This window comes from Canis lupus, chromosome 2 (genome assembly GCF_011100685.1).
Source record: "Canis lupus familiaris isolate Mischka breed German Shepherd chromosome 2, alternate assembly UU_Cfam_GSD_1.0, whole genome shotgun sequence".
Taxonomy (NCBI): domain Eukaryota; kingdom Metazoa; phylum Chordata; class Mammalia; order Carnivora; family Canidae; genus Canis; species Canis lupus.
In genome coordinates this window covers 79,592,756-79,619,035 of record NC_049223.1, presented here as the reverse complement: position 1 = coordinate 79,619,035, position 26,280 = coordinate 79,592,756, and the positions used below count along the sequence as shown (strand labels likewise).

Here is a 26,280-nt window from a genome sequence, read left to right as displayed (position 1 = left end):
GGGGGGTGGGACGCTGTGCCATCCAACACCATATGAAAGGCCCTCAACCTGCCCCTCTGCCTCCCCTACAGGCTGCCCGAGGTCCGCATCTCAGACAACGGTCCCTACGAGTGCCACGTGGGCATCTACGACCGCGCCACGAGAGAGAAAGTGGTCCTGGCCTCGGGGAACATCTTCCTCAACGTCATGGGTGAGTGCAGGGCCCCCGGCCCCAGAGTCACAGTCAGGAGCGTGGGCATGGGCGTGTGTGTGGGTGCACAGAGAGACTGTCCTGGGAACCACCTGCCAAAGCATCCATTGGGAGACAACGAACCCTCTTCTTTCCCACTCTTGCCTCGAGGAATGAGGAGATAGGATGGGTGTGGCCTTACCACCTGAGGATTTCATCTCGGGAAGCCCTTCTCCCACCAGCACTGATACCCTAACCTCAGGAAGGCAGGGCTGTACCTCGGCCCTGGATCCCCGTGGCCTGGGCACTTTGGAGGAGCTCTGACACCTTGGCTGGGACAAATGAGGAGCTGAAGGAGGAGTGAGGGCTTCCTGGGGGGGGGGGGGGGCAGTGGTCCTGGTGCTCAGTGTCCACTTCTGTAAGGCAGCAGTGGGAGGCGGGCCTGGGGGACCATTTGTGGACTCCCAGCTCCGGGCCCTGAGACCCAGTGAGGACACAGGGAGGGAGGGAGGTGCTGGGCAGCACGGGGGCAGCTGTGGGGGAGCCTTTCCAGCCTGAAGCCAAGAGCCACGTTCATAGACGTGCCCGTGGGGACCATGCAGTGGAGGCAGGCCCCCCACCTCAGAGGCAGGACAACCCGGGAGCAATACACACTGGCTACAGAGAGTGAATCTGACCCTGGACCTCCCACAGCCTCTCCTGGGACACGGAAGCTTCAAGTGATCAGTGAGAAAGTGCAGTGGCCTGGGTGTCAGGATGTCCTGGGTTCGGACCCTGCGTCTGTGCCTCCATTTCCACATCTGTGAGGTGGGGATAATAATGGGAGTGCCTGTCTCTGGCTGGCTGTGTCCCCCCCCCATCCCACCCCAGCCTCAGTTTCTCCACTTTAGGACAAGGGCCCGGCTCTGTGCAGCCTCAGAAACCCCTGCGGGTGCTGACGTCCTCGTCGGGCACGCTCTCCAGTTCTGCTGCCGGAATTCCGGGACTTGGCCCCGACTCCCAGTGTTCTCTGATTTTCTTATCAAATGATATTTACCAGGGAAACAAAGCTTGTCATAGTCAGGCAATCAATGAAAGCATCAAGGCCCCGTGGAAAGCCACGGCTTCTGGGGGAATGGAAAACCTCCAAAGGCCAGACCTGCAGAGGGACCTTGATTCCTGCAGCGGCAGCGCGCGGTGTGTTCTGGCTTCCTGGGGGATGGGCCAGTGCCAGGTTAACCTCCCTCTTGCGGTCGTCCACAGTGTTCTTGGTGCCCAGCCCCAGGCCGGCCACCCCAGGGAATGTGGTGAAGAACAAAACTCAGTTTGTGCCCTCAAGGGGCTCCCAGTCTGATGAGGGACACGTACGTAATCATCTAGCCATCGGATACTTACTGAGTAGGCAATGGACACACTCCTTCGATGGGACAGGGTCCTTGGGGGCTTGTCTCGGTGCATGAGACCAGCAGCAAACGTACTTAGATGCATGTGAGAGGCAGCTGTGGGCAGAGAATCAGGCAGGTGATGGGATAAAGAGCAGCCGTGGGTGGGGTGACAGCTAGTTCGGGGGGAGGACTCGAGGAGGGCCCCTTGGGGGCTGCTGGGCTGTGCCTTCCATGTTATGTCCTTTGGTCCTCACAAGCCACCCGAGGGCGGGTACCAGTGTTACTGGCCCCATTCTGCAGACACAGATATGAAGGCACAGAGAACGCAAGCAACCTGCCTAAGGTCACGCAGCCGGGATCACAAAATCTTCCTGTGATTTCAGCCCTGGCTAGGACCAGAAGCCACGCATCTTAACCCCCACCCTGGAAGCGGTACCGACGCTCCAGCTGAGGTTTCTCTCTATGTGAGCGAGAACAGAGGCCTCAAAAGCCACCTCCTCCGTGAGGCCCACACTCCTCAGTAATTCACCAAAGCTCCCTGAGCAGGTTGGCCTCCCTCCGTGGCCTCCATGTCATCCTCCGTACAATGAGGAGGTGCAGCAAGATGGTCCTAAGCCCCCTCCTCACCCTGACATTCGTGCCATCCATTACCATCTTATGGGGCCAACCGGGATGGCACCACTGACCTGCTGGGCCTGCCTGAGCAAGGCTCCTCTCTCTGCCCGGGGCACAGCCGGCTGAGACTCTTCTCCTCCGATCTTGCTCTCTGGGCTCCTCCCGATGGCAGGTGGCAGCCATCTGGGGTGGGGCCAATGGAGGCTGAGGCTGTCAGGGAGACCAGGGAGGGGCAGGACCAACAAGTGGCCCCAGACTCGGGGAGGGGCTCTGGCCTCTGCAAATTCAGGGTGTCCCTGGGCAGGTCCCCACCCCGTGCCTGCTAAGCCTACAGCTGAGCCATATCATAGCTCCTGTCCACCCCCGGCCTGTGCCTCACAGTGCATGAGCTTCTGGCTTCATGGGCATTATCTTACGGAATCCTGGTGACAGCCCTGTGAGCCAGGAGGTGTTATAATCCCATTTATGCAAAGTTAGGACACTCAGGTTTCAGGCTGAATCCCAGATCCTCATTATGTTCATTAGCCTCCCTGGGCCTCAGTTTTCCCATCTGTAAAATAGGGACAATGGTGGCTATGCCCATGTATAGAGTGGAAATAAGGTTGTTTTTTTTGTTTTTTTTTTTGTTTTTTAGTTTATTTATTTAAATAAAGTTTGCAAGGCACCTGGATGGTTCAGTCGGTTAGCTGTCCAACTCTTGGTTTCAGCTCAGGTCATGATCCCGGGGTTGTGGGATCAACCCCCACATCAGGCTCTGCACTCAGCAGGGAGTCTGCTAGAGATTCTCTCTCCCTCTGCCCCTCCTCCCTGCATGCTCTCTCTCTCTCTAAAATAATAAATAAATAAATCTTTAAATAAATAAATAACGTTTGCAAAGCACTTAGCCCAGATGAGGCAGCCAAAAGTTCAATAGGCCAGACTTTATTGTCCTCAGCACCGTTGTCTCGGGCCTGCCGTGGCTCGCTGAGGTCCCGGAGGTCGGGCGTGGTGGTGGGGTTGCTGGGAGAGACCGGGGGCTGCGTGCGAGGTCGCCTCTGCTGTGTGGCTCCAGTGCTCCTGCAGCCACGTCAGCCTATGCGGCAGGGACTACCCTGTACCTGTCGCCCAGACCCAGGGTCAGAGAAGGACGTGGGTCGGCCAAGTTCAGGAGGTTAAGTGAGATGATCCCCAGGAGACAGTACTGCGCTGAGTCCAGCACCGGGCATGTTCCAAGTGCTCGATAAATAGTATCTCTCCTGACGGGTAGGGATCATGACAGTCACACGTCAGGCACAATAAGAAAGACTTGAAGGTTCTGTGACTCTGCGACCCGCTCCCTGACACCCGCCTTTAAATATATGTCAGGGCGGGTGTCAAGCACCACAATCTGCTCCTTGTCATGGCATAGACCCCTCCTCGTCACACACCCACGAGCGAATGGAGGCCATTGGAAGCTTGTGCGACACAGGACCCTAAAGACCGTGGCCACCAACAGTGGGGCAACTAGCTCCCTCCTCCATTTGGGGGTCAAAGGGAAGCTTCCTAGGATAGTAGGGGGGAAGGGAGATGAGGAGCGGGGCACGTCCCACGGCCCCACGTGCATCACAAGCGCCGAGCGGTTGTGCGGGAGAGCCGGCCTCCCGTCTGCCGCCCCTGCATCTGCATCCAGCACATTCTAACGCGCCGTTTCCACGGGCCTCGGGGTGCAGATCAAAATGTGAGAGCGGCTGTAATTTCACGCCTATAACATCCCCGCTATGTGGTGGGAAAAGACATTTGGGAGCCCCGTGGGTGACACCGAGGGATCGTGCCGCACACAGTCATTAAAATGTTTTTATCCGAGCTGCAGATAAATTGTAAGCCAATTTGAAAGTTGCGTGCTGGGCCCCAGGAACGCATTATACACAGTCACGGAAGGATTGCAGAGGCTCTTCTTGGGGGTGCAGGTTACGCGGGGGAGCATGTTCAGGGTGCGATGTTACAATCAATTAAATGTGAGCCCAGGACCCCCCCCCCCCCGCCAAAGCCGAAGACGCTGCTCTCCTGGTTCCCCCGGAAGACCAAGAGGCAAGGTTTCTCTGCCACCCTCGCCGCACACGGCTGCCGCCGAGGGGGCCTTTCAGCCCACAGCGAATAATCAAGGCCACCTTCCATCAAGCACAGGCTGCGTGGCCGCCGCTGTGCGCCCGGCGCGCTGTTAATCACACGACCTTCACGGGTGTCCCCCGAGACAGACACCGTCCTCCCCATTTGCAGACGAGGGAAGGAGGTTCTGACCGTTTAAAGTGTTCCCCGACCTGAGTGAGAGAGCTGGGGGCGCCCACCAGGTCTGCCCGAGACCAGAGCTCCTGCACCTAACAGCTCCCAAGGGACGCGTCCCCACCTTTGATATTTGACATTTGATGCAAATGTCAAGCATGGGGGCCCGGCGGGGGTGTGCAGAGCCGGGACAGTGCGGGCCTCCGTGGGTCCGAGCCCTGACCAGGAGCACTCGGCACTCAAACCTTCTGAAAGGAGCATCAGACTTGGAGTCCAGCAGACCTGTGTCCAAATCCTGGTCAGCATCCACTTGTGGCATGGACAGTCCAGTACTGAGCCTTTGTCCTAGGGAAAATGACACCAGAGTGGTTTTGTTTTGTTTTTTTCTTAAGATGGATGAGAAGGTCACTTGGATGTCCACGCACAGGCATTCCTAACCTCATTCATTCATTCCTCCATCCTTCATTTCTTCACTTATGTAACAGACATCTGTTGAGCACGTAGTACCTTCCAGGTGCTGCTGTAGGTGCTGGATTCTGCTTCAGTAATGAGCCAGACGAAATTCCTGGTCCTCGTGGACCTGGCGGTGCAGGAAGGTAGGCACCCCGAACAAGGAGATCTCGCTGGAGCCCGTGGATGTCAGAGGGTGGTCGAGCAAAGCAGATGCAGGCACAGCCTGGGACAAGTGGGCGGTTTTATTTGTTTTTTTGTGTTTGTTTGTTTTTGAAGATTTTATTTATTTATTCACGAGAGACACAAAGGGAGAGGCAGAGACACAGGCAGAGGGAGAAGCAGGCTCCCTGTGGGGAACCCAGTGTGGGACTTGATACCGGGTCCCTGGGATCACGACCTGAGCCAAAGGCAGATGCTTAACCACTGAGCCACCCGGGTGTCCCAAGTGGGCTGTTTCGAACAGGGTGCTCTGCAAGGTCCCTGCGAGAAGGTGAGACCTGAGCACGTGGACTTGAGACCTCCATGCACCTGATCCCACGCCGCCTTACTCAGCAGCTGCCCAGGACCAAGCACAGTTCTGGATGCTGGGCATGTGGGGGAGAACGAGGAAAGTCTTTGCCTCGTGGAGCTTAGATGCCGTCGAGAGAGATCGATAGCTCACGGTACAGATGCAGAACCCCAGGCGTGGGATCTGGGCTACGTCCCCAGGATGCCGTGAACCAATGGTCACCCTGACCCGGGATGATCTCATCTTAACTTGGTTCCATCTGCGAAGCCCCTTTTTCCAAATAAGATCACATTCGCAGGTGCTGGGGGTTTGGATTTCGGCACATCTTTTTCGGGGACACAATGTGACCCACAGCAGGAACCGAGCCCGGAGGTAACAGGGGAGGGTTTGCATCTGACTGAAGCTGATACCCTTGCCCCCAACCACACGGGTTGCCCTTCACTGAGCGTTTGCTAATGTGCCGAGCACCGTGCTAAGGTCTTCATATACTAACTTATGAAATAATCTCAAAAGCTCTGGAAGACGGTACCGCCAATTCCTTGCCAGATGAGGGAAGTGATAGGTATGCCACTTGCCTCGGATACCCGGCCCGCCAGGGGTAGAGACAGGCCAGGGCATCCTACACACTTACCCATTCTGCTCCACTGGAAGTCATAACATATTAATGAGCATTAGTAAAAATGTTCTATCTTGGGATCCCCATCTCTCTTCTGTAGACTTCCAAGCAGATAAAGGTAGAATTTTGGAACCCAAGGCCATCATGGTACCAAATCACACCAAATGCTTTCCAACTCTGGAGCCAGGTGACACGGGTCCCTCTCCAGAGGAGAGTTGTTAATGAACTTTGCACAGCTCGCTTTTTATCTTTTTTCAGTATGTTTTACTGAATTTTTATTAAGTGCATCTGGTGCCTTTTTTTCTTTTTTTTTTAAAAGCTGTTTTATTGGGCTATAATTCATATAACATATAATTCACTCACTTAAAGTATATAATTTAGTAGCTTTTAGCATACTCACGAGTTGTGCACACGCTTTTAGTTGTGCGACCAACTTTAGAGGATTTTCACTGCCCCCAAAAGAAACCCTGTGCCCTTTAGCAATGACTCCCCATCTCACAACTCTTGCCCCAGGCTTAGGTAATCACCAATCTACTTTCTTTTCTTTTCTTTTCTTTTCTTTTCTTTTCTTTTCTTTTCTTTTCTTTTCTTTTCTTTTCTTTTCTTTTCTTTCTTTTCTTTTCTTCTTTTCTTTTCTTTTCTTTTTTCTTTTCTTTCTTTTCTTTTCTTTTCTTTTCTTTCTTTTCTTTTCTTTTCTTTTCCTCTTCTTTTCCTTTTTTCTTTTTTTTATTAGGAAGAGAGCACACACACACACACACACACACACGCGATGGGGAGGGGCAGAGGGAGAGAGAGAGAGAGAGAGAAACCCAAGCAGGCTCCATGGAGCTCAGTGTAGAGCCCGATGTGGGGCTCGATCCCCAGCCCTGAGATCATGACCCGAGCTGAAATCAAGAGTCGGACGCCCAATGGACTGAGTCACCCAGGTGCCCTTCACCAATCTCCCTTCTATCTCTATGGATTGGCCTGGGCATTTCCTATAAATGGGATCATACAGTAATATGGGGTCTTTGTCACTTAGTGTAAGATTTTCAGGCTTCATCTGTATCGAAGTGCACATCAGTCCTTCAGTCCTTTTTATGGCTGAGTGATATTCCATTGATACGTGACAGTCCTTTTATACAGTCGCCAGTGGATGGACGTCTCCACTTTCCAGCCGTTATCAGTATTGCTCCTGTGAACATTCACGGACAGGTTTTTGTGTGAATGTTTAGTTGCAGTTCTCTTGGGTGTATACCCAGGAGTGGAATTGCTGGACCAAATAGCAACTCTGCGTTTAACCTGTTGTGGGACTTCAGGCGGCTGCGCCATTTTACCTTGGCTCCAGCGTCATTGGGGGTCCCCATCTCTCCAGACCCTCCCCAGCTCCCACTCCCTGTCTCGCTGATTACAGCCATCCTGGTGGACGTGAAGTGGTCCTCATTGTGCTTGTGCTTTGTGTTTCTCTAATGGCCAATGATGTTGATCATCCTTTCATGTGCTTTTTTTAGCCATTTGGATACCTTCTCTGCAGAAATACCTTCAGATCTTTGGCTCGTTTCAACTAGGTTGTCTTTTCATCGTTAAGCTGTGTGCATTCTTTATTTCAGATACAAGGGCCCCATCAGATGTACAATTTGCATATCTTTTCCCCTTTTGTGAGTTATCTTTTCCCTTTCTTGTTGGTGTCCTTTGAAGGAAGAAAGGGTTTCTTTTGGACCAAGTTCACTCCACCTATTTACTTTCTGTTGCTTCTGCTTTTGGTGTCATAGTAGAGGAGGCTTTGCCTAACCCAAGGTCACAATTTACTCCTATTTTCCTTCTAAGAGTTTTAATAGTTTAAAACTCTCACATTTAGGTTTATGATCTATTTCTTTCTTTCTTTCTTTTTTCTTTGACATTAGCCAAAAGAAAACTTTTTATTACTTTTATGTACGGAAAATTCAACGGCGTCCACCCAGCCCAGTTTGGTGGCCAGTTCTTTACCCTCTGCCTTTTCCAACTTGGCGATGCGAGCCGCCAACTTCAAACCAGGATGTTGCCACCCAGGCAGGAAGACAACCAGCTCCTGGGGATCCACAGCATGTGTGATCACTACCAGCTGAGCCTTCCTGTTTTCCACCAACGTGGTGACATATGAATCCCAGGTCAAAGGACAGGCAGCCTCTTAGTAGGGACCTCCCCTTTGCCGGCAGCTTTCTTCTCAACCTGGGGCCAACAGTTTCTGCTTCTTCTCTTGCTTTGTCTCTGGTTTGTGTTTGTTGAGTGGCTGCTTGGCAGTTCAAGGCCTGGGTGAACTTGACGCTTGTAGAGAATAGCCCTTTGCTGCTGCAACCGGAGGTAGCAGGGCCATTTGATGAAGCAGGTGAGGTCCCTTGGGGGCTGGATGTCCTGTCTGATGCCCAAATTCTTGGGCCTTTTATCAAACAGGGGATTGATCACCTTCTTGGCCTCCTGCTTCTTCACAACAGTAGGGGCCAGGGCCACCTTTCTTCCCCTTCACCTCCTTTCGGCATCTTGGATGCTGGAGGAGAGACAAAACTATGATGTATTTCAAATTAATTTTTGCACATGCTGTGGAGGAGGCATTTGCCTCCATCAACTGCCTGTGGATGTCCACTTGTCCCTGCACCATTTCTGAACAGACTCCTTTCCCCCCACTGAATTGTGTTGGCATCCGTGCTGAGAATCAATTGACTATAAATGTGAGGGTTTATTTCTGGTCTCTATTCTATTCCGTTGACCTATACGTCTCTCCTTCTGTATGTACTTCTGATGCTTTTTTAAAGCCATCTGGCCATCTCCAGTCTGGCTCTGTTGCTCCCCTGCTGTGTGACTTGGGCACTGAGTCCCCAGGAGGTCCTCCTGGGGCTGGTTCCTTGAGCTTTCCCATGAAGAGAAGCTCACCTGGGGCTGCTCAGTGCTCCCAGGGGAGAGGAGCCAACACCATGTGACAGAGCTGAGCTCACCTCCATGAGGCCAGGCCAGAACCTAGGATTTCCAGAGATCTGGAGCTCTGCTTTCTAATGCCAGATTCTTGAATCCTATCCAGCCTGGTGCCCATCTCTAGAAAAAGGAGCGCATTCCCAGGACCAATAATTAGAGTGTCAAGGACCTCTCTTGACCTGGAAAGGAGAAATGTCTATGGCTCCAAGGTGGGTGGGGGGTTTGAGGGCTGAGGGCAGAGCCTGTACCCCTCAAAGATCTGGTGTGCTTCCATGAATCTGAGCAAAAAGAAGAAACGCGGCTCTGCGTCTCTGAAGGACGCGAAGTGGGAAAGCAGGCAGCGGTTTGCAGAACCCCTTTCGAGAAGCCTGCCTGTGCTCAGGACAGCCGTGGGGAGATGTGCGTCTCCCGGGTAGATCCAGCACATGCCCCGAGTATGTGGCAGACCAGGGAACAGCTTAGGTCAATGGAGAGAGGCCGCTGGTCTGAAAATCCCTGGGGCGCCCCAAGCGGGGTGGCTGGGAGGCGAGACTCGAGACTTGGAGCTGCCACAAAGCCCTCTCCATAGCCCACGATGCCTGCTGGGTGGGAAATGATCGGTTCATTCCCTGTCTTGGAGCCTGAGCGGATAGCTGCCTGCTGGGCTTACACTAATTACATGAACTGGCCCCAGGCGATGGCAGTGGCCACAGGCTGCTAGCAAAAATAGGAGGAGGAGACGGGTTGGGATCCAAGCCAGAGCGACAGAGGAGCTTGGAGTGCAGAGGGAGAGAGCGCACAAACCCAAATCTCCATCTCCCACCCCAGAAGCCCCCAGGGTCCTGAGGACCAGGCCTGGGCACTTCTCTCTGCAGGCAGGCCCACCCCCAAGCACCCTGCCCTCCTTGGCCCCCACCCCACCCACTCTGGGTGAGTGACAGTGAGTACCCAAGGGCCTCCACATCGGAACGAGGAGAGGGCTGGGTGGTCCCCAGTGAAGAATTAGTCCTCTCTTTGGGGAGATTGACTAGAAAAAGTGTTTACTCCGTTAGAGAGCTGGGGAGTGGTTACGGGGGTGGGCCTTGGATCCAGCCATAGATTTTAAACCCAGTTCTGGAACTCCCGATAATAAAAGCAGCAAGTATTTATTGAGCATTTACTACATGCCAGGCATGGTTCTGCTTTGCACCTGTTCACTCCCTGGCCTAACAGAAGGGCCCACGATTACCTTCCCCTTTGTGCAAGTGTGAAAGCAGAGAGCCTACTGCACATGCCCAAGGGCATAGGCCTAGCAAGGGGAGAACTTGATTCAAACCCGGGCAGGCTGGCTCCAGAGCCTTCGGCAGAGCCCCCACCCTGCACTGGCAGGCGGTTTGTTTCATCTCCTGGGCCTGTTTCCCCATCTGCTAAATGGTGGTTACAGTAGCATCCCACTGCTGGGACAGGAAACGTAAAGTCCCATGTCCTGAGCTCTGCTCACAGAGAGTGCTCTTAAAAGAGGCACTTGTCCTGACCTCCACCTTGGATATGTCAGTGGGCCCCAGGGGACGGGGTCAGAGCTGCAGGGAGTGACGCCAGCCAGGGGGAGCTGTCCACGCCGGGCGGCGAGGACTGTCCCAGACTGGCACCGGCAGCGGGGGCCGGGCAAGAGCAGAGTCCCAGCTGTGGTCCAATCCTCCCCAACCCCGGTTACGGCATCTGGAAACTGGGGTGTGGAGGTCCCCGGCCCACAGGGCTGTGGCGGCTGGTGGCCTGGGTCTGCTGGCAGGTTCCGAGGGCAGGGCGGGCTGCCAGATGGGGAGAGATGGCACCAGCCAGCCCGGGGCTTGGGCCGCAGGGGCCGGACGTGCGAGGCGTTTCCAGACAGAAGCCGCAGGACGTGAGGACCAACTGGGAAGATGGGAGCTGCTGTGGAGAATATGGCAGGACCTGGCCCTGCTGGGGACGGTGGTCCCCAGCTGTGGTCTCGCTCAGCAGACGGCGACGGTGGGAAACGTGCTTTGGGGTGGAGAGGCCAGGGCTGCGTCCTAGGGACGTCTGCAGGCCTCCTCCCCGCTCGTTGGAGCTTCTGTGGGGACGGCGCGATGGGCGGCAGGGGCCCGAGACAGCTGGCAGGCGTCGGCTGCTGGAGGGGGCTGCAGCCCAGACGGCGGGGCCAGGTGGCCAGGGTCTTCTAGGCCGGACCGAAGAGCATGTTCGGGGAACGTGCGCTTAAGTGCCTTGAGTGCCCCAACCTGGCCAGGGACCCGGAGGAAGGATGCCCGCTCTGCCCGCCTGCCCGCCCACAGGCCTGCCGCTAGCTTAGGGCACCAGCTGAGAGCCAGTTCAGACAGGGGCCAGACAGATGGGTTTGGGGCTCGGAGGAGCACTTTGGAGCTAACTGGGTCATCTACCAAGGACAGTCACTTCCCAGCTCCGGCCCCAAAGGCCCGAGCCTGCTGACCGCCTCCTGGACAGGCTTCTAGAATCCTCCATCCCTCCCTGTCTGAACACGGCCCTGCCAAGAAGCCATGCCCTCGACTGCAGCCCACTCTGTGCCCTCAGCCACAGGCCCAGCACATTCCGTTACCCACTGTCCCACCCCTAGGCTCCCCGCCCCCAGGCTGGCCCCACGCGGCCTCAGTTACAGGGGACACACTGCTCGGAGAGGGCGGGGAACCTACCCCACACCCCACAGCAGTGAGTGGGCTGGGATTCGAGCTCGGGTCTTCTGGAAGGAGGAGCCCCCAATTTTCCCACTACACGAGGCCGCCAGGAAGACAGAATGTGGGGCAACACAGCAGCCGCGTGGGCCCGGGCCGGACACCAACGCTCCTCTGCGCAGGGACAGCATGCAGCCTTCGGGCCGCCCCGTCAGCTGCTCCTCCCAGCCGTCTGGGAAGTCAGCAAGATCAGCATCCCCATGTTACAGAAGAGAAAGCTGAGTCTGCTCGTGGAGGGAAGCCTGGAGTATGAATCCGGACCCAAACGTTCTCTGATTTGTTTCCCCTGTGGGGACCCGAGGCCCTGAGCTGGGGTGGAGACAAGGCCTCCGAAGGGCCCGTTGGGTGCGATTCGGAAAGCTCCATAACCTCTCTGGCCCGTAACTGAGGCTGCAAGGAGCAGGGGGCTTAGTTGAGCAGCGTGTGCTGCTTTTTGCGTCTTGCCCACTGGGCCACAGAGCGAATGTCACCAGCCTTCGTGTGAGGGAAACAAACCTTTCGCCCTCTCGTCCCTCACCCATACAAGTCCTGCTTCGACCACTATTATAAGTACCCACGATGTGGGTACTTGCTTTGGGGGAACAACTGAGACATTCCTCTTCACGTGGGATAGCCAGGCTAGAATAATGGTGAATTTTGCAGCTACGGGTGCCAAACGTGACTGCAATATATTGAATTCATTAATTCACTTGATGCTCACTACGCCAGGACATGGGTACTTGTATCATTCCCATTATGATCAGGAGGGCACAGGCCCAGAGGGGTTAAGTAGCTTGCCCAAGCTCACCCAGCCAGCGAGCGGCGGAGCTTGTATTCAAACCCCAGACGGCCCGGCTGAGGAGCCTCTGCATAGCCGCTCACAGAATGGCCCTCTGTGCCCTCCTGAGCCAAGCTGGAGAGACTCCTCCGCTCCCGGGACTGTCCGGGCAGGTGGCTGCCGCCCCCGAGACCCTCGCCAGCTCCCTTGACTTTCAGGGTCTCGCAGACCCGGGGGCTCGGGCCTTGTTGCAGGGTTGCCTCTCTGCACCGACTACCTGCCCCTCTCGCCTGCAGCCTCCCGGACCGCGCTGGAGCAGGCCTGCAGGTGCATCATTAAACCTTGACAAGTGGTAGGTCAGGGCGATGCTTTATCCCCTCCACCACCGGGAGCTGGATTTAGTGTCTCCGGCAGAAGGTAAACTTCCCCTCCCTGGGACAGGCCCCTTAATTACAAGTGATATGTGGCTGTTGAAACTGCAGCGCCTCGGGCCCAGTGATTTAAGGAGCAGGCGTGAGTCTGAGGGTACAGGTGTTAACAGAGCTGTGTGCAAGCCGGGAGGGAGGGTCGGGCAACTGTGGGAGGCAGTGAGCCGGCCCCTGGCGCGGGTCTGCTCCCTGCAGACATCCCTGGGGACACAGAAGGAATCCCACCGCCTCGTGTACAGGAGGGGAAACTGAGACCAACTCCACACTCCAGCTTGGTTTGCCCTGGGGGTCAGCAGTCCTGTCTCTGCTGTCAGCTTGCAGGACACCCCTGGACTCAGTTTTCTTATCTGTACCTAAGGAGGCAGGATTACCTCCCCCCGCCCCCCTGGGAGTGCTAATCTTCAGAATAAATAATCCTGATAATCGCAATCACCTTAATTGCAAAAGCTAGCACCCACCAAGGGCTAATTACGTGCCAGGCAGCGTCCCAGCTCCCTTATGAGCATTCGTCTGTTTGATGCGCATGCGTGCTGGTGAGACTGTGGTTAGAGTTATTTCCATTTTACAGATCAGGAGCCTGAGGCTGAGAGAGGAAGCAACTTCCCTGCGATCCCGAGGCTAGTGAGCGACCAATGAGATGCTCAGCCCCCATCTCTGCATCCAGAGCCTGACCTCTAGGCTCCGGGGACAATGGAGGGATGTGAGACCCAGTGTCTGCCCTGCAGGAGTCCCTGAAGGATGAGGGAGACAGACAAGAACACAGGTTTCCAGAATCCAGGAGGAAGAAAATAAGGGGGGCCGGGAGGAGTAGGGTGCAAGCTGAGGGATGCTGGAGTTTCCAGGGGGAGGCTTCATGGAGGAGGTGGTATACAGCTGGGCCTCATAGGCCGGGGGCAGACCCACAGGGGCATTTCAGGCAGAAGGAGCCCTGTAGGCAACGGTGTGGGAGCAGGAAAGCCTGGCAAGTGGGGAGCACTCCTGTGTGGCAGGACCCCAAGGCACGGGTAAGGCGTGGGCACTAAGCTATGACAGTCATCACAGCAGCACTGGTGACAATGACATTTATTCAGCGTTTGCCAGGGGCCAGGCCAGGGTCTGAATACCTTGCTTCAGAACTCTATCACGTAGAGATGATGATCTCCATGCTACAGACGAGGAAACAGGCACAGTGGGGACTTGCCAAGGTCACCCAGCCAAGAGGTGGCAGGGCCAGGACCCAGCAGCTTGGCTCCAGAGCCCATATCCAGCCAATTGCTGTGCCGAGTCTTGGCGGGAGTCAGGGCAGGGGGGAGGCTCTTCTCTCATGCTGGGCTGGTGCAGGCCCTGCCTGCCCTCTGTCCACCTGGCTTGGCCACAGGCAGAGAAGAGAGACGAGGCCAGAGCAGGGCCCTGCCTCCAGTGACATGTGTCCAGGGATGCCCCGGGAGCCGGATGGGCCTGGGATTTGGGAGCAGAGGAGTTAGGGCAGAGGAGGAGGTGTTCACCGGGCACGATGCTTCCAGCCACACCCTCCCACCAGCTGACTCTCCTGTGGCCCCCCCAGGCCCATCAGAGGAGAGACCCCAACTCCTGAGGATCCTCCTGAGATGGGGAGGCCTGGCCCTGCTCTGCCAACCAGTCCCCCTGTGTCACAGCTGCTCAGTGCTGTCTCCTCCTTTCTAACCTTGAAGCCTCCTGCTGTAGCTACTCTCCAGACCTGCTCCCTCAGAGCCACAGACGTGAGCAGGGATGTGATCCGGCCCTATCACTGCATCACAGACAAAACCAAGGCTTTGAGCGAAAGCCGATGGCACAGGAGAAGCAGGGCCAGGCAGTGCCTGCAGGGTCGTGAGCCCGGGCTGGGGACCTGGGCTGGGAACCAGACACGGTTCCAGGGCTAGCCCTGGCCCTCACCGGCCGAATGGCCGTGGACCTCTGCCTTTGGAAACCTGTCTGCCTCTGTAAAACGGGGATAATAGCCCCTGCTTCCTGGGTTATGTGAGGCTCGAATGCATTAAAGCATTTAGCCAGGACCCTGCCCCTGAGTGACCCCCAGTGAGCGCGGATGATGGTCAAGTGCCCTCCCCAGCCCTCAGCCCTGCCCACTGTGTGCCAGGTACAGAGGGGGATACTCGCTGAGCAGACCTGCCCCCGCCTCCCCATCACCCTGCAAACATCCGCTCAGCACACACTGGCTGAGAACTGCCCTGTACTCCCCGTGCCGGGACCCCGGCCAGCAGAATGAACACGTGTCCCCAGCCCCCAGCATGAGGAGTTCTCAGGCTGGCAGCCAGAGTGAGCTGAGCGGTGTAGGCAAAGGCCAGCTACTGTTCCAGACCAGTGGCGGAAGTCGCTGTTCACAAATACGGTGGCCGGTGGGAATTGGACTCACCCACACCAGGCGACCTGTAAAGCGTTTGACCAACACAAGCTCAGCTCAGCCTCACAATGCCTGTGCGACTCGTCGGTACTGTGCCTAGGTACCAGTGCCTGTGACTATGTACTAGAGCCTGTGCCTAGGTACAGCGCCTTGACTAGGTACTAGCACCTGTGACTAGGTACTAATGCCTGTGCCTAGGTACCAGTGCCTGTGACTATGTACTAGAGCCTGTGCCTAGATATAGCACCTTGACTAGGTTCTAGCACCTGTGACTAGGTACTAATGCCTATGCCTAGGTACCAGTGCCTGTGACTATGTACTAGAGCCTGTGCCTAGGTACAGCGCCTTGACTAGGTACTAGCACCTGTGACTAGGTACTAATGCCTGTGCCTAGGTACCAGTGCCTGTGACTATGTACTAGAGCCTGTGCCTAGGTATAGCGCCTTGACTAGGTACTAGCACCTGTGACTAGGTACTAGAGCCTGTGACTAGGTACTAGCGCCTGTGACTAGGTACTAGCACCCATGCCTAGGTACTAGCACCCATGACTAGGTACTAGGGCCTGTGACTAGGTACTAACACCTGTGCCTAGGTACTAGAGCCTGTGACTAGGTACTAGCACCCATGCCTAGGTACTAGTGCCCGTGCCTAGGTACTAGCACCTGTGCCTAGGTACTAGAGCCTGTGCCTAGGTACTAGTGACTATGACTAAGTACTAGAACCTGTGACTAGGTACTAGAGCCTGTGACTAAGTACTAGTGCTTGTGACTAGGTACTAGAGCCTGTGCCTAGGTACTAGCGCCTTGACTAGGTACTAGCACCTATGACTAGGTACTAGAGTCTGTGACTAGGTACTAGCACCTGTGCCTAGGTACTAGCGCCTGTGCCTAGGTACTAGTGACTATGACTAAGTACTAGAAACTGTGACTAGGTACTAGAGACCATGCCTAGGTACTCGGGCCCATGTCTAGGTACTGGGGCCTATGCCTAGGTACTAGCACCTTGACTAGGTCCCGAGGTGGGAATGCACCTGCTGAGGGTAGAGGGGCCAGAGATGAGTAGGCGGCCGAGGTCCCGCACATGAGGCCCCGGCCAGGCCGGTGCGAGAGGCGGCCTCCCCCAAATTGAGCCCCTCCACCCCTGCCCACAGCTGCTCCTGTGGGGACTGACGCTTGGCTCGGCCTCACCCAGCTTTTAAAAAAAGACACATCCCACAGACGTGTGACAGGTGCGGGTACGTGTTGGCCGGAGGACCTGGGCGGTGGTGGGAGTGCTCCCTGGCCAGTTTGTAAACTTCTGCCTGGGTTCCAGAATTTCCATCATAAAATGTCAGGGAGAGAACACGCACCATCCCTGTGGCCCCAATACCCATTCTCCACGCCTCCTCCCCCCTCCTACCTTGTCCCCCACCCCCGAATTTGCTTTATGAGAAGCAAGTTTCAAGAATGATTTACCTGCCCCCTGACTCCGGAAATCAATCCTGAGATGCTGAGAGAGCAGGGAGACGCCGCTGCAGAGGCCTCCGCTGGGAGAGAGGGCTCCGAGCTGGGTGCTGGGGCTCTGCTGGGAGCTCGGCTGGGGTGGCACCTGCCGTGTTCTTCCGTTCGCACAAGTGACCCACGTGGACCGGTGACACCGGTGTCACCCTCGCTCTGTGGACGAGGCCAGGGAGCCAGCAGCTGCCTATGGGTTACACTGACTGTGGACAGGAGGGCGGAGACTTTGGGGGCAGGTGCCCCGGGCCCTGGGTGGGCGAGGTCAAGGGTGAGCCCTGTTCTGAGCCCCAGAATACAAAGGTGTTGGGGGGGGGGTCAGTTCTGCTGACCGGGGGCGGGGGAGGGGGGGGAAGGGAAGGTCTCTAAGCATCTCCGAGCTCCCGCCCGCTGCTCTCGGGGGGCACGGAGGTGGGGGAGAAGGCATAGAGCCAGCTGAACTTGAGCTCAGCTGTAAGAACTTCATCTGGGTGCCGCTGCCCCTGGCCAGATCGTGGACGTGCCTTCTTCCCACTTGCCAGGGCCTCCCAGGCTTCCGCAGGCCTCCGCAGGCGTCTTTCATAAAGCGGCGAATATGGCACCTGGTGAAATCGCCCATGTGTGTAATATATACCTCTGGGAGACATTGAAAACATCCTCCGAAGAGCCAGCCTCGCTGCTATTGAGAACGGATTCATGTCACACCCCATAGATTTCATCTCTGCAGAAACGACACCTATCATGGGCCTGAACACATTTGCTCTATTGCCACATCAACTACAGTGGCGTGGAGGGGCTGAGCCCGCCGCCCACGGCGGCTGCGGACGGCTGCTGGGCAGGCTGCCTCCAGCCAGGGAACCCCCGGGTCCCGGGAGGGCCCACGGGGGCCTGGCGGCCTCGGAACCCAGTCAGAAACTGCGAGAACTGGCGCAGCGGCCAATCGGGGCATGAGCCCAAAGTTAAAACCCCTTGTGATGGGGGGTGGGCGGGGGATGCTTCAGGGATTTGAGGTCCTTCGGCTGCGTGCAGAGAGCTGGAGTCTCCGGACAGTGCTCCCCTTGCCCTGTCTGCTCTCCCCGAGTCTTGCTCTCCCAGCCAGCAAGAATTTCCGCTGTTTCCTGAGCACCCGCGGCGGACTGAGCTCTTGGTGCACAGAACACCTCCAGGGGCTGGGTCGTGTTACCCCTACCCTGGAGATGAACCCACGGAGGCTCACAGAAGTCAGAGAGGAGTGGTTCTCCCACTGAGCTTGCTGGAGAACCTCCTGGAAGGCTTCTTAAAACCCAGGTGGCTGGACCCCCACCCTGCCCTCCCTGGGTGGTTCCGGCAGGTCTGGAAGCGGGGTCAGGAATTTGCCTTTTACGAGCTCCAGGGTGAGGCCGATGCTGTGGGTCCAGGGAACACACTTCGAGAGCCACCAGGTTAAAGGTGTGTAGTGTAGGATTTTGCACCAGAATACAAATCCAGCCCCGATGCTAAAACCTGTGGCCCGGCCTCCCCACCACCCCTCTGAGTGTGTGTTTGTGTGTGTGTGTGTGTGTGTGTGTGCACGCGTGCATGCAGGGTTTTATTTCTCCATCAGCAATAACCCGAGTTGGAACCTGCTCTGCCCAGCCTCACCGATTCTCTGCTTCCTGGGCTCCCCACTCCCTCCCGGCTCCCCCCCCCCCCAGAGCAGCCAGCCAAGGCCTCCAGTTGGGGTTGTTAATTTTATCTTCCATCACTGCGAGAGCACAACAGTTGGCAGGGGAGGGGCGAGGCAGGTGAACGGGTGCTGAGGGGAAAGTGGGGGGATGGATTACGCCTGCAGCCGCTAGAAGGTCCCCCCACCATCACCACCCGCCTTCGAGACCCTGTGCACTCGGAAGGGCCCCCATCTCCGGGCAGGGAGGGTCCCAGGTCGTGCCACCCACACTGGCCATGGCCTAGCCCAGGTCCCCACCCCTCCCGTGGCATCATCAGCGCTCGGGCTCCCACTCACTGGCAAGTTGGAGGGGGTGGGGGGGGGCCAAGCAGCTGCCACGTAGCAGAGCCCGCTGCAGCCCATAGAGGCACAGACGCTGCGTTTGTCTCTCTTGTCACTGATGGTGGCTCCATTTGGGGGCTTTTTGTCAAGGTTTTTTTTTTTCTCCCTTGGCTGCTGTTACTACTCAGTTCAATATTTAATTTTCCCATAAACCAAAGAGCTATGCTTCTCCCCCGATCTTTTTTCTTGCTGGAGTCTCCCCCTCCCACTGATGGGCCTCCTAGGGCTTCTGTTGGAGGGAGGGTCCTGGGGCGGGAGGCCCAGAGATTTCAGCCCCTCCGAATGGGGCAGGGACTGGAGGGCACGACCCAGGGGGGTCCCTCCCCACCCACTCATGGGACTGTCCCTCATTCATGGGACGGATATTTATTGAGCGAGTCCCTGTGTGTCCGGCACTAGGGATGGGACCATAGACAAGAAGCGGCCCCTGCCCTCTGGTGATCACATTCTAGTGGGGGCGTCAGCGAGAAAGCCCAGATGCAAACGAACGTACGAACGAATGGAACATGCGATGTGCTTTGTGAAGAAATGGCAGCGCATTGTGACAGAGAATAAATGGGGGGCCCAGCCTAGGTTGGAGGTGACATCTGAGCCGATACTTGAAAGATGAGCAAGACCCAGCTGTGCAGAAAGCTGAGCGGAGGGCAGCAACAAGTGCAAAGGCCCTGGGGTTCAAAGGCGTTGAGGGTGTTCATGGACAACCCCCCACCCCCCCGAGTCTCGGCGTGTTTGGGGCACAGGGAGGGGAAGGTGGCCTCGGTCCAGGCAAGGCAGGGTCCACAGCATTATAGGGTCGCCTGGGATTCCTTCTGCAAGCAGGCTGTGTGCTTGCCTGTGCCGGGAGAGACGAGGGGAGGAAGGAAGGGAGGAAACAGGAATTGAACTTGAACTGCCGTGTGTCAGGCCTGCGCCAGCTCTGAGGTCAGGTGGAGCAAAGACAAAGCTCCAGACTTCAGGGAGCACAGCCTCGCGGAGAAACAGACGCAGACCCAGGACACAGTGACAAGCACCTGTGAGACTGACAAGAACAGAACTCCCCGGGAATCCCGAGCATAAGCCCCAACCCAGGCTGGCAAAGTCCCGGAAGACTGCCTGGAGGAGGCAGCACCGGAGGCCAGCCCTCACGGGTGAGGCGGAGTTAACCAGCAGAAGGACTGGTTCCCGCAGGGCAGGGGAAGGCCGTGGGGGTGCAGAGGGAACCTTGGGCAGCTCAGCGCGGCTGGAGCAGGGTGGCTGCCTGGAGGGGGTGCTCCTTTGAGCAAGAGAGACCGGTGGAAAGGATGGAAAGAAACAGAGATGGGGGATCTCCTCCCCCAAAAAAAGGGGAAAAAATTAAAATAGGGAACATAGGGGGACATTTATAGTCACACATGACACTTTTATATTAAGAGGGTGGCTCTCTTTTTTTTTTTTCTTTTTTTTTTTCTTGAAATACGGTTAATGACCGGTTGCTGATTGAAAGGAAGGCAGTCAATAGAGCAGGCGTGCTGAGAGGAAAGAATGGATTTTTGCAAATAATATAATTTCGAACTTGTCTTTTCCCTCCCCCACCCCTCCCCAAATCTAATTGATTACCACCCCGTGATAAATGACACTCAGAGCAGGCGTGGGCTCAGCGCCGACGCTCGGTGGTATGCAGGGAACAGGGGCGGCTGTCGTCTCCTCCAGACACTGGCCACTCCTGGAAGGGAAAGAGGCTCCCTCAGCGCGGGGAGGGCTGTGGGCAGTCGAAGGGGTGATGCACGTAATCCTTTTACGTTTGTGCACTTTGTCGTCCTTATAGCGGGTTCTTATCTGCTGGCTCTTCTCAAAAATCCCGGAAGCAGAAACGTTAGCAGGTTGTGGTTTATTGAACCCATTTTGCAGATTGGAAGATCGTCGCCCATCTGTGGGGGGGGGGGGCGGTCAACCATGGTCCCACGGGCTGTTGGTGGCAGAGCCGGCGCTGGCCCCTCGGTGGGACTGTTGTCTGAGCCCATAGTCCGGCGGGGGCCGGGGAGGACCTCACGGGCGAGGAGAGGACTTAACCCCTGTAGACGCAGGTAGACACGGGCCTGCTGGGGTTTGTGTAAGAGCAGGTTTGTGTTCTCACATTTCAAAGGCCACCGGCTGATCTATAGCGCCAAGAACCATCGCGTTATCTTCAAAGCGAGTCCCGATGACCGAAACGAAGTTCTGCTTTCAAGATAACGACGGGCAATATTTCAGAGTTAATTTCATAAAAACCCATCCCCCGACCATTGCCTCACTGTCAAGAATAAAATAACCCCGAGCCCTGCGTCCGGGGGCGAGCGTGGGCCGGGGCCGCAGACATGGGCTGAGGAGGCCGACGGGCTGATGCGACACAGAATGGGTCAGAGAAACTTCCAGCAGCAATCCTCTCTGCTTCAGACGAAGTCACACAAACCTGGGAAGTTGACTGGCTCGACTTGGGATCGGGGGGACTCAGGGGACGCCTGTTTGGCCGTGGACGTGTAGAGCCGGTGGGGAGCTTCCTACTGCCCAGGGCTGAGTGTGCGCGACGAGCCTGGGAGCGGCTTGTGAACTCTGAAGCTCTGCTCAGGTGTGGGCTCTCGCCGCCAGGACTGCTACCATTTATCCCCTCCCCGATCCAAATACACCCGCTCGGTGTCTCTTCCCCTGAGGAGGGTCCTTTCGGGTAAATGGTGTGGGTGGGCTCCCCCGGCCACCTAAGAGAGCACTGCACCAGCACAGACACCCCTGAAGGTGCATCCTCGGAGTCCGTAGGGACCAGACACTCGTAGTGGGTGCCCTGGGCTCTTTGTGGATTCTTTGCCTTATATGTCACATGGATCACAGCCAGGTGATCCCGGAGCCCGGCTTGGAACTCGGAGATTACTCTCCTCCAGACGGTTGCGTGGAATTTATGCCCGTGCGTGCATGCCGCAGGTCACCTGCCTTTGACTGGACACTGCTCCCGGGACCACAGGGTCTACCCCAGGCATGGGGCACATAGGGGGTAGCTTGCTTTGACCTTGGTCAGACCTGTAAGAGGCATGGAGATGAGAATAGAGATGAGGATGGGAAGGCACGCGAGTTAGGAAGAGAGCGGAGCTGGGGATGGAGTGGACCAGGTGCAGAGGGAGGCAGGGATGAGGATGCAGCCAGGGGTTGGGGGGGGAGGAGAGCTGTGCTTAGTGGAGAGACGGGAAGGGGAGGAGGAACAGGGAGAGGATGATGTGATGTGTGGAGGGAAGCATCCATAAACAGCCAGGGACTCCCAGGTGTAGACAGCTCCCTGACTGCCTGCACTCAGATCCCTCCACCGCGAGACAGGAGGCGAGATGCAGAGTGACATTTTCCTAGGACACGGCGACTGAGGAATATGTTGATGGGGAGATAGGAAGCCGGGGCTGTCCACGCTGATATTAGCAGCTCTGCTGTGTCATCGTCCATACAACTGAAATCTGTTATTGTCTTATGAGCTTGATTAGCTGTACATATTGCTAACACCTGCTCAGAAATATAACGAGGGACAGGAACACATCTCCCAATCAAGGCCTGCGTGGGCGGCGTGCGTGACGTGGGTGCAGATCTCCAGGATGGGGATGTGTGCGTGCGCAGATCGGGGGGGCACCCGTGCTCTGCAAGGAACCCTGGCCTGGGTCTGGAAGTCCTGAGTGCCAGTCTCGGCTCTGCCACTGGCTTCCAAATCTGTCCCTCTCTCTGACCTCAGTTTGCTTACTCGTCAGATAGAAGGTCTAGACCGGTGTCATCCAACAGAAACGTCACTTGCCAGCCACGGAGGTCATTGTTGAGTTTCCTAATCACCGCGTTGAGAAAAGTATTCAAAGGTGAATTAAATTTAATAATATATGTATTAAGTCCAGGAGAGCCCACAGTTTCAACATATAAAATTTATATTGAAATCTACGTTTCAGTATAAAATATATTTGTCATATATTTGACTTTCTTTTTAAAATGGCCTTCAAAAGGCAGCGTGTACTTTACAATTACGCACGGGAGCTCAAAAAAGCCACGTTTCAAGGGCTCAACAGCCTCATGGGGGTGAGCTGACTGCTATGTGGGAAGGTGCCAGTCTAGGGCATCTTCTGTTCTTCTCACTAAACCGTGAAGGCCCCAAAGGCAGAGACCTTTAATTCTCGTGGCCAGTAGCAAGGAACCTCAGGAAAGAATGTTAGTAAATAATCCCGCTAATAAGTGCAACTGACACGTATTGGATGCACTTTCAGACCCCCGTTCATCCAGTCGTTGCAGGTACCCTGTGATTCCGTTTTGCGGGTGGGGAAATCGAGGTTCAGAGAGGTTCAACCACTTGCCCAAGGTCACACAGCCAGTAGCAAGTGGTACAGCCAGTCTGTGAACTCTGGGTCGTCTGATTTACAGCCCACGCTTTTAACCACTGCCCTGTACTACCTCCCGGATGACGGCGACGCAAACGGTAAGGAGCACCGCGGCACCGCATCTGGTAAGCTGACAAGGCATCCTGTGAGCATCCTGTCGTCTGCTCCTGAAAGCAGTCCTATGAGGAAGGCTCTAAGGCTCTCGATGAAAGTGAGGGGAACATGAGTGACATTGAAGACGCCCCTGCCATTTCTGGGCCGGTCGGATTCTTGGAGGGTCTACTTACACCTGCGCGTGCACCACCATGGGTAGCGCCAGAGTTTTCTGCTAAAGCTCTAATTGGCACGGCCCCTTCGTCTCTGGGGTAGCCCAGTCAAGGACAGCCGCCCACAGGAGACCCCACCCCGACCCAGGGACCTGCATGGCCAGGCTTCCACAGAGGCTGAGCTGTGCCAGTAAATGAGGGTTCCATAGGTGCATCCTTAGGGCTCGAGGTGCCGACACACACGAGCTCCTTCCTTCGTTCCGAAGAGCGGGGCGGCACAGCCCCATGTCCGAGTCATTGAGCTCGGGCTCCAATCCCGACTCTGTGGAACCCCGGGCGGTCTCCGTGGCCTCTTCTGTCTCCCATCTGTAAAATGGGCATAAATAAACCCACCTCTCAGACTGATGGGGAGGCTGAAACGAAGTCACCACATGGCGGGCCTGGAACAGCGCGCTCCTGGCTCTTCGGCGTTGGCCGACGGCAGGTTCTGGCTGTGGGGCCCCAGGTGTTTTGTGGGGGTTCGGGAAAAGTCGGATTGCAGAATGTGGGGCTGCTGGGTAATGGCCGTGTTCCGGCGTGTGTTTCCCCTCTCCGAATTCCAACCCCACTTACCATCTGTTTCATACAATCTCACACTTAATTACAATTCTCCGTCTATTGTTTGCCCACTGCTTCCCCTTCGCGCCGCTTCCCTTGCCAATAGCACAGCACGCGGAGGCCGCCTGAATGGATGAATGGCTCGTACCTGGCTTCGTCGTGCTAGGCCTTAAAATAGAGTTGCCAGGCGGCTGTCACCCCCCACCACCACCACCACCACCAGCCTGTGGGCTTCTCGACACCGTGTCTCACCACAGGGCGCCTATAGCAGGTGCCTGGCGCCATGCCCGGCACCTAGTAGGTGTCAGGAACTGTTTCTGGAACTTAATTAAACTTTGCCAGAGTGAAAACCCCCTGCAGGAAGGAAAGGCCCACGGCAATCCATTCTCTCTGCTTCCCCCGTCGCACTTGCCCCAAGGCTGGACAGTCTTCCCCAAGTCGGGTTCTCAGATTCTGGCTCCTGTCCTGGCTGAGCGCGCGGGGGCCAGGGAGATTAATAGTGGGAATCCGAAGAGTAGCAGGTCCCTACCATGTGCTGAGCCCTCGCACGCCTCGTCACTGGCCCGTCCTTCCACATATGTCTGCCCGGCTTTGCTCCCCAATTTAGCGAATCGGGGGAACGGAGGCTCACAGTTTTGGTAAGTTGCCCAAGGACATGGAGATGTGGTGACGTGGCTGGGATTTGGACCTCGGAGTTCCTGATGGCTCCATCTGTGTCCTTTCCAACACCCCACGGTGCCCGGGAGCTCTGGCTTTGTCACACCAGCCGGTGGTGGCCGGTGAACAGAGCAGCGTGAGCCGGCGGGAGGCAGGCCCAGCCAAAAGGAGGCAACTTCCAGGAAGAAAGGAAAGAAGCAGCTCTTGACTCTAAATAGCTCTCAAAGTCCTCTAATCTCTACTGCCCTCGCCCCGCTCTAAATGGTCAGCCTGTGTAGCCTGAGTCACACACTCTGTGTTTTCAGTCTCCAAAATGCAACTCAGAGCATGTCTCTGCTCTTGCCTACAACCTTCAATGGCTCCCCGCCGCTCCCGGGACAAAGAAGAAAACCCATAACCAGTGGTGTGCTGGGAAAGCCCCTCTCTGGGGGCTGCGGCAGAAGAAGGAGAGACACAAAAAGCCCTGATTTATAGTGGCGGCCAATTTCCGTGGTGTAAAGATGCCCGCTGTGGCTGATTTCGGGCTACCAGCGGTTCGACAACTGCTTGACAACAGTCCTGAAAATGGCACATTTGAGCCTCATGAGCTGTTAGGAACCGGCCCCAGCACACGCCTGCAAGCGCTAACCTACCGTCAGCGGCTCTTCCCTGCATCCCCCAGGCCCGCGGGCACCACATCCCCCCATCCCCACTCCGGCAGCCGCGGCCTGCCTCCCACTAGCCCCTGCCCTGGGCCAACGTGCTCCTCTGCATGCGCTGCTGTTCCCTCCACCTGCCACACTTGTCCTCCAGCGGCTCTTGCTTCCTCGGTAGCAGCACAGTCACCTCCTCAGGCTTGCCCGGGGACCCCTTCTCACCCATTATACCTCCCGGGATCTGACGCCCTTCACACCTTTACCTGTGTCCTGGGCTCCATTCGGGCTCACCTCATCTGTGCGCCCAGCCCCGACACTGCTCTCACTATGGTTGATGCCGGTGCAGTCGTGCCACATTCCTCCCCTTCCTGCTCCCAGCAGCCCCAGGGGACCTGGCCCATCTTAGGTCGTCAGTGAACTCCTCCCAAATCTTCCATTAAAGCCTTTGTGTCACTGTGCTTCCTTCCCGGTAGCTCCCCCCACCTCCATCGAAGTGGTGGCCGCGGACATGCCAGCCCCCTTCAGCCGCTACCAAGCCCAGAACTTCACGCTGGTCTGCATCGTGTCCGGAGGGAAGCCAGCCCCCATGGTGAGTCCCCCTGGAGTGCCCAGCCCCTCCCCGCCCCCTGCCGGACCACCCTTCTCTGTGGCCTGTCCTACATGGGGCTTGATCTCAAGACTCTGAGATCATGATCTGAGCCGAAATCGAGAGTCAGATGCTTAACTGACCGAGCCACTCAGGTGCCCCAAAACTTTCCGCTTTTTTAGAAGCAACAGGACCTGTTTGGTCTCATGAATTATATGAACCCTCACGTATAAGACATTTAGAAGTGAAGGAAGGGCAAGTTGTCCTTACTGACGCCTGGAGCACCTGTGTGAGCCCCTTAGGGTTCCCTGACCCGTACTGGGATCCATGGGCTACATGCTCCCCAGGCCCCCTCCAAAAGAACTGTTTACTACTCTTGCCCCCGTGAGTTCCATCCATCACTAGGATTAGTGAGGGGCTGGGGCTGCAGTGGAGGAGGGTAGGATTAGAGTCCAAGGCAGAGAGACCACGCATTGCAGACCCTGAATGTCTCATAAGCGTGATGCAGTGGGGTGACCTAGGGACGCAGGCCAGCTTCACCTCAGGAGCTAGGCCCAGATAGACCCACTTCTCAGGGCAGGGCAGTAAACAGGTGCAGAAAGA

General features: G+C 56.4%; 1 protein-coding gene across 1 annotated transcript in view; it reads left to right on the top strand.

Annotated features, from left to right (window-relative positions):
* The window catches only part of IGSF21 (immunoglobin superfamily member 21), a 239,259-nt gene that overhangs the window by 199,842 nt on the left and 13,137 nt on the right, over positions 1-26,280 (top strand). The window contains exons 4-5 of the mRNA XM_038531815.1: positions 72-190; positions 25,565-25,680. Coding sequence (XP_038387743.1) covers positions 72-190; positions 25,565-25,680 — 235 coding nt within the window. The remainder of the gene's footprint in view (positions 1-71; positions 191-25,564; positions 25,681-26,280) is intronic.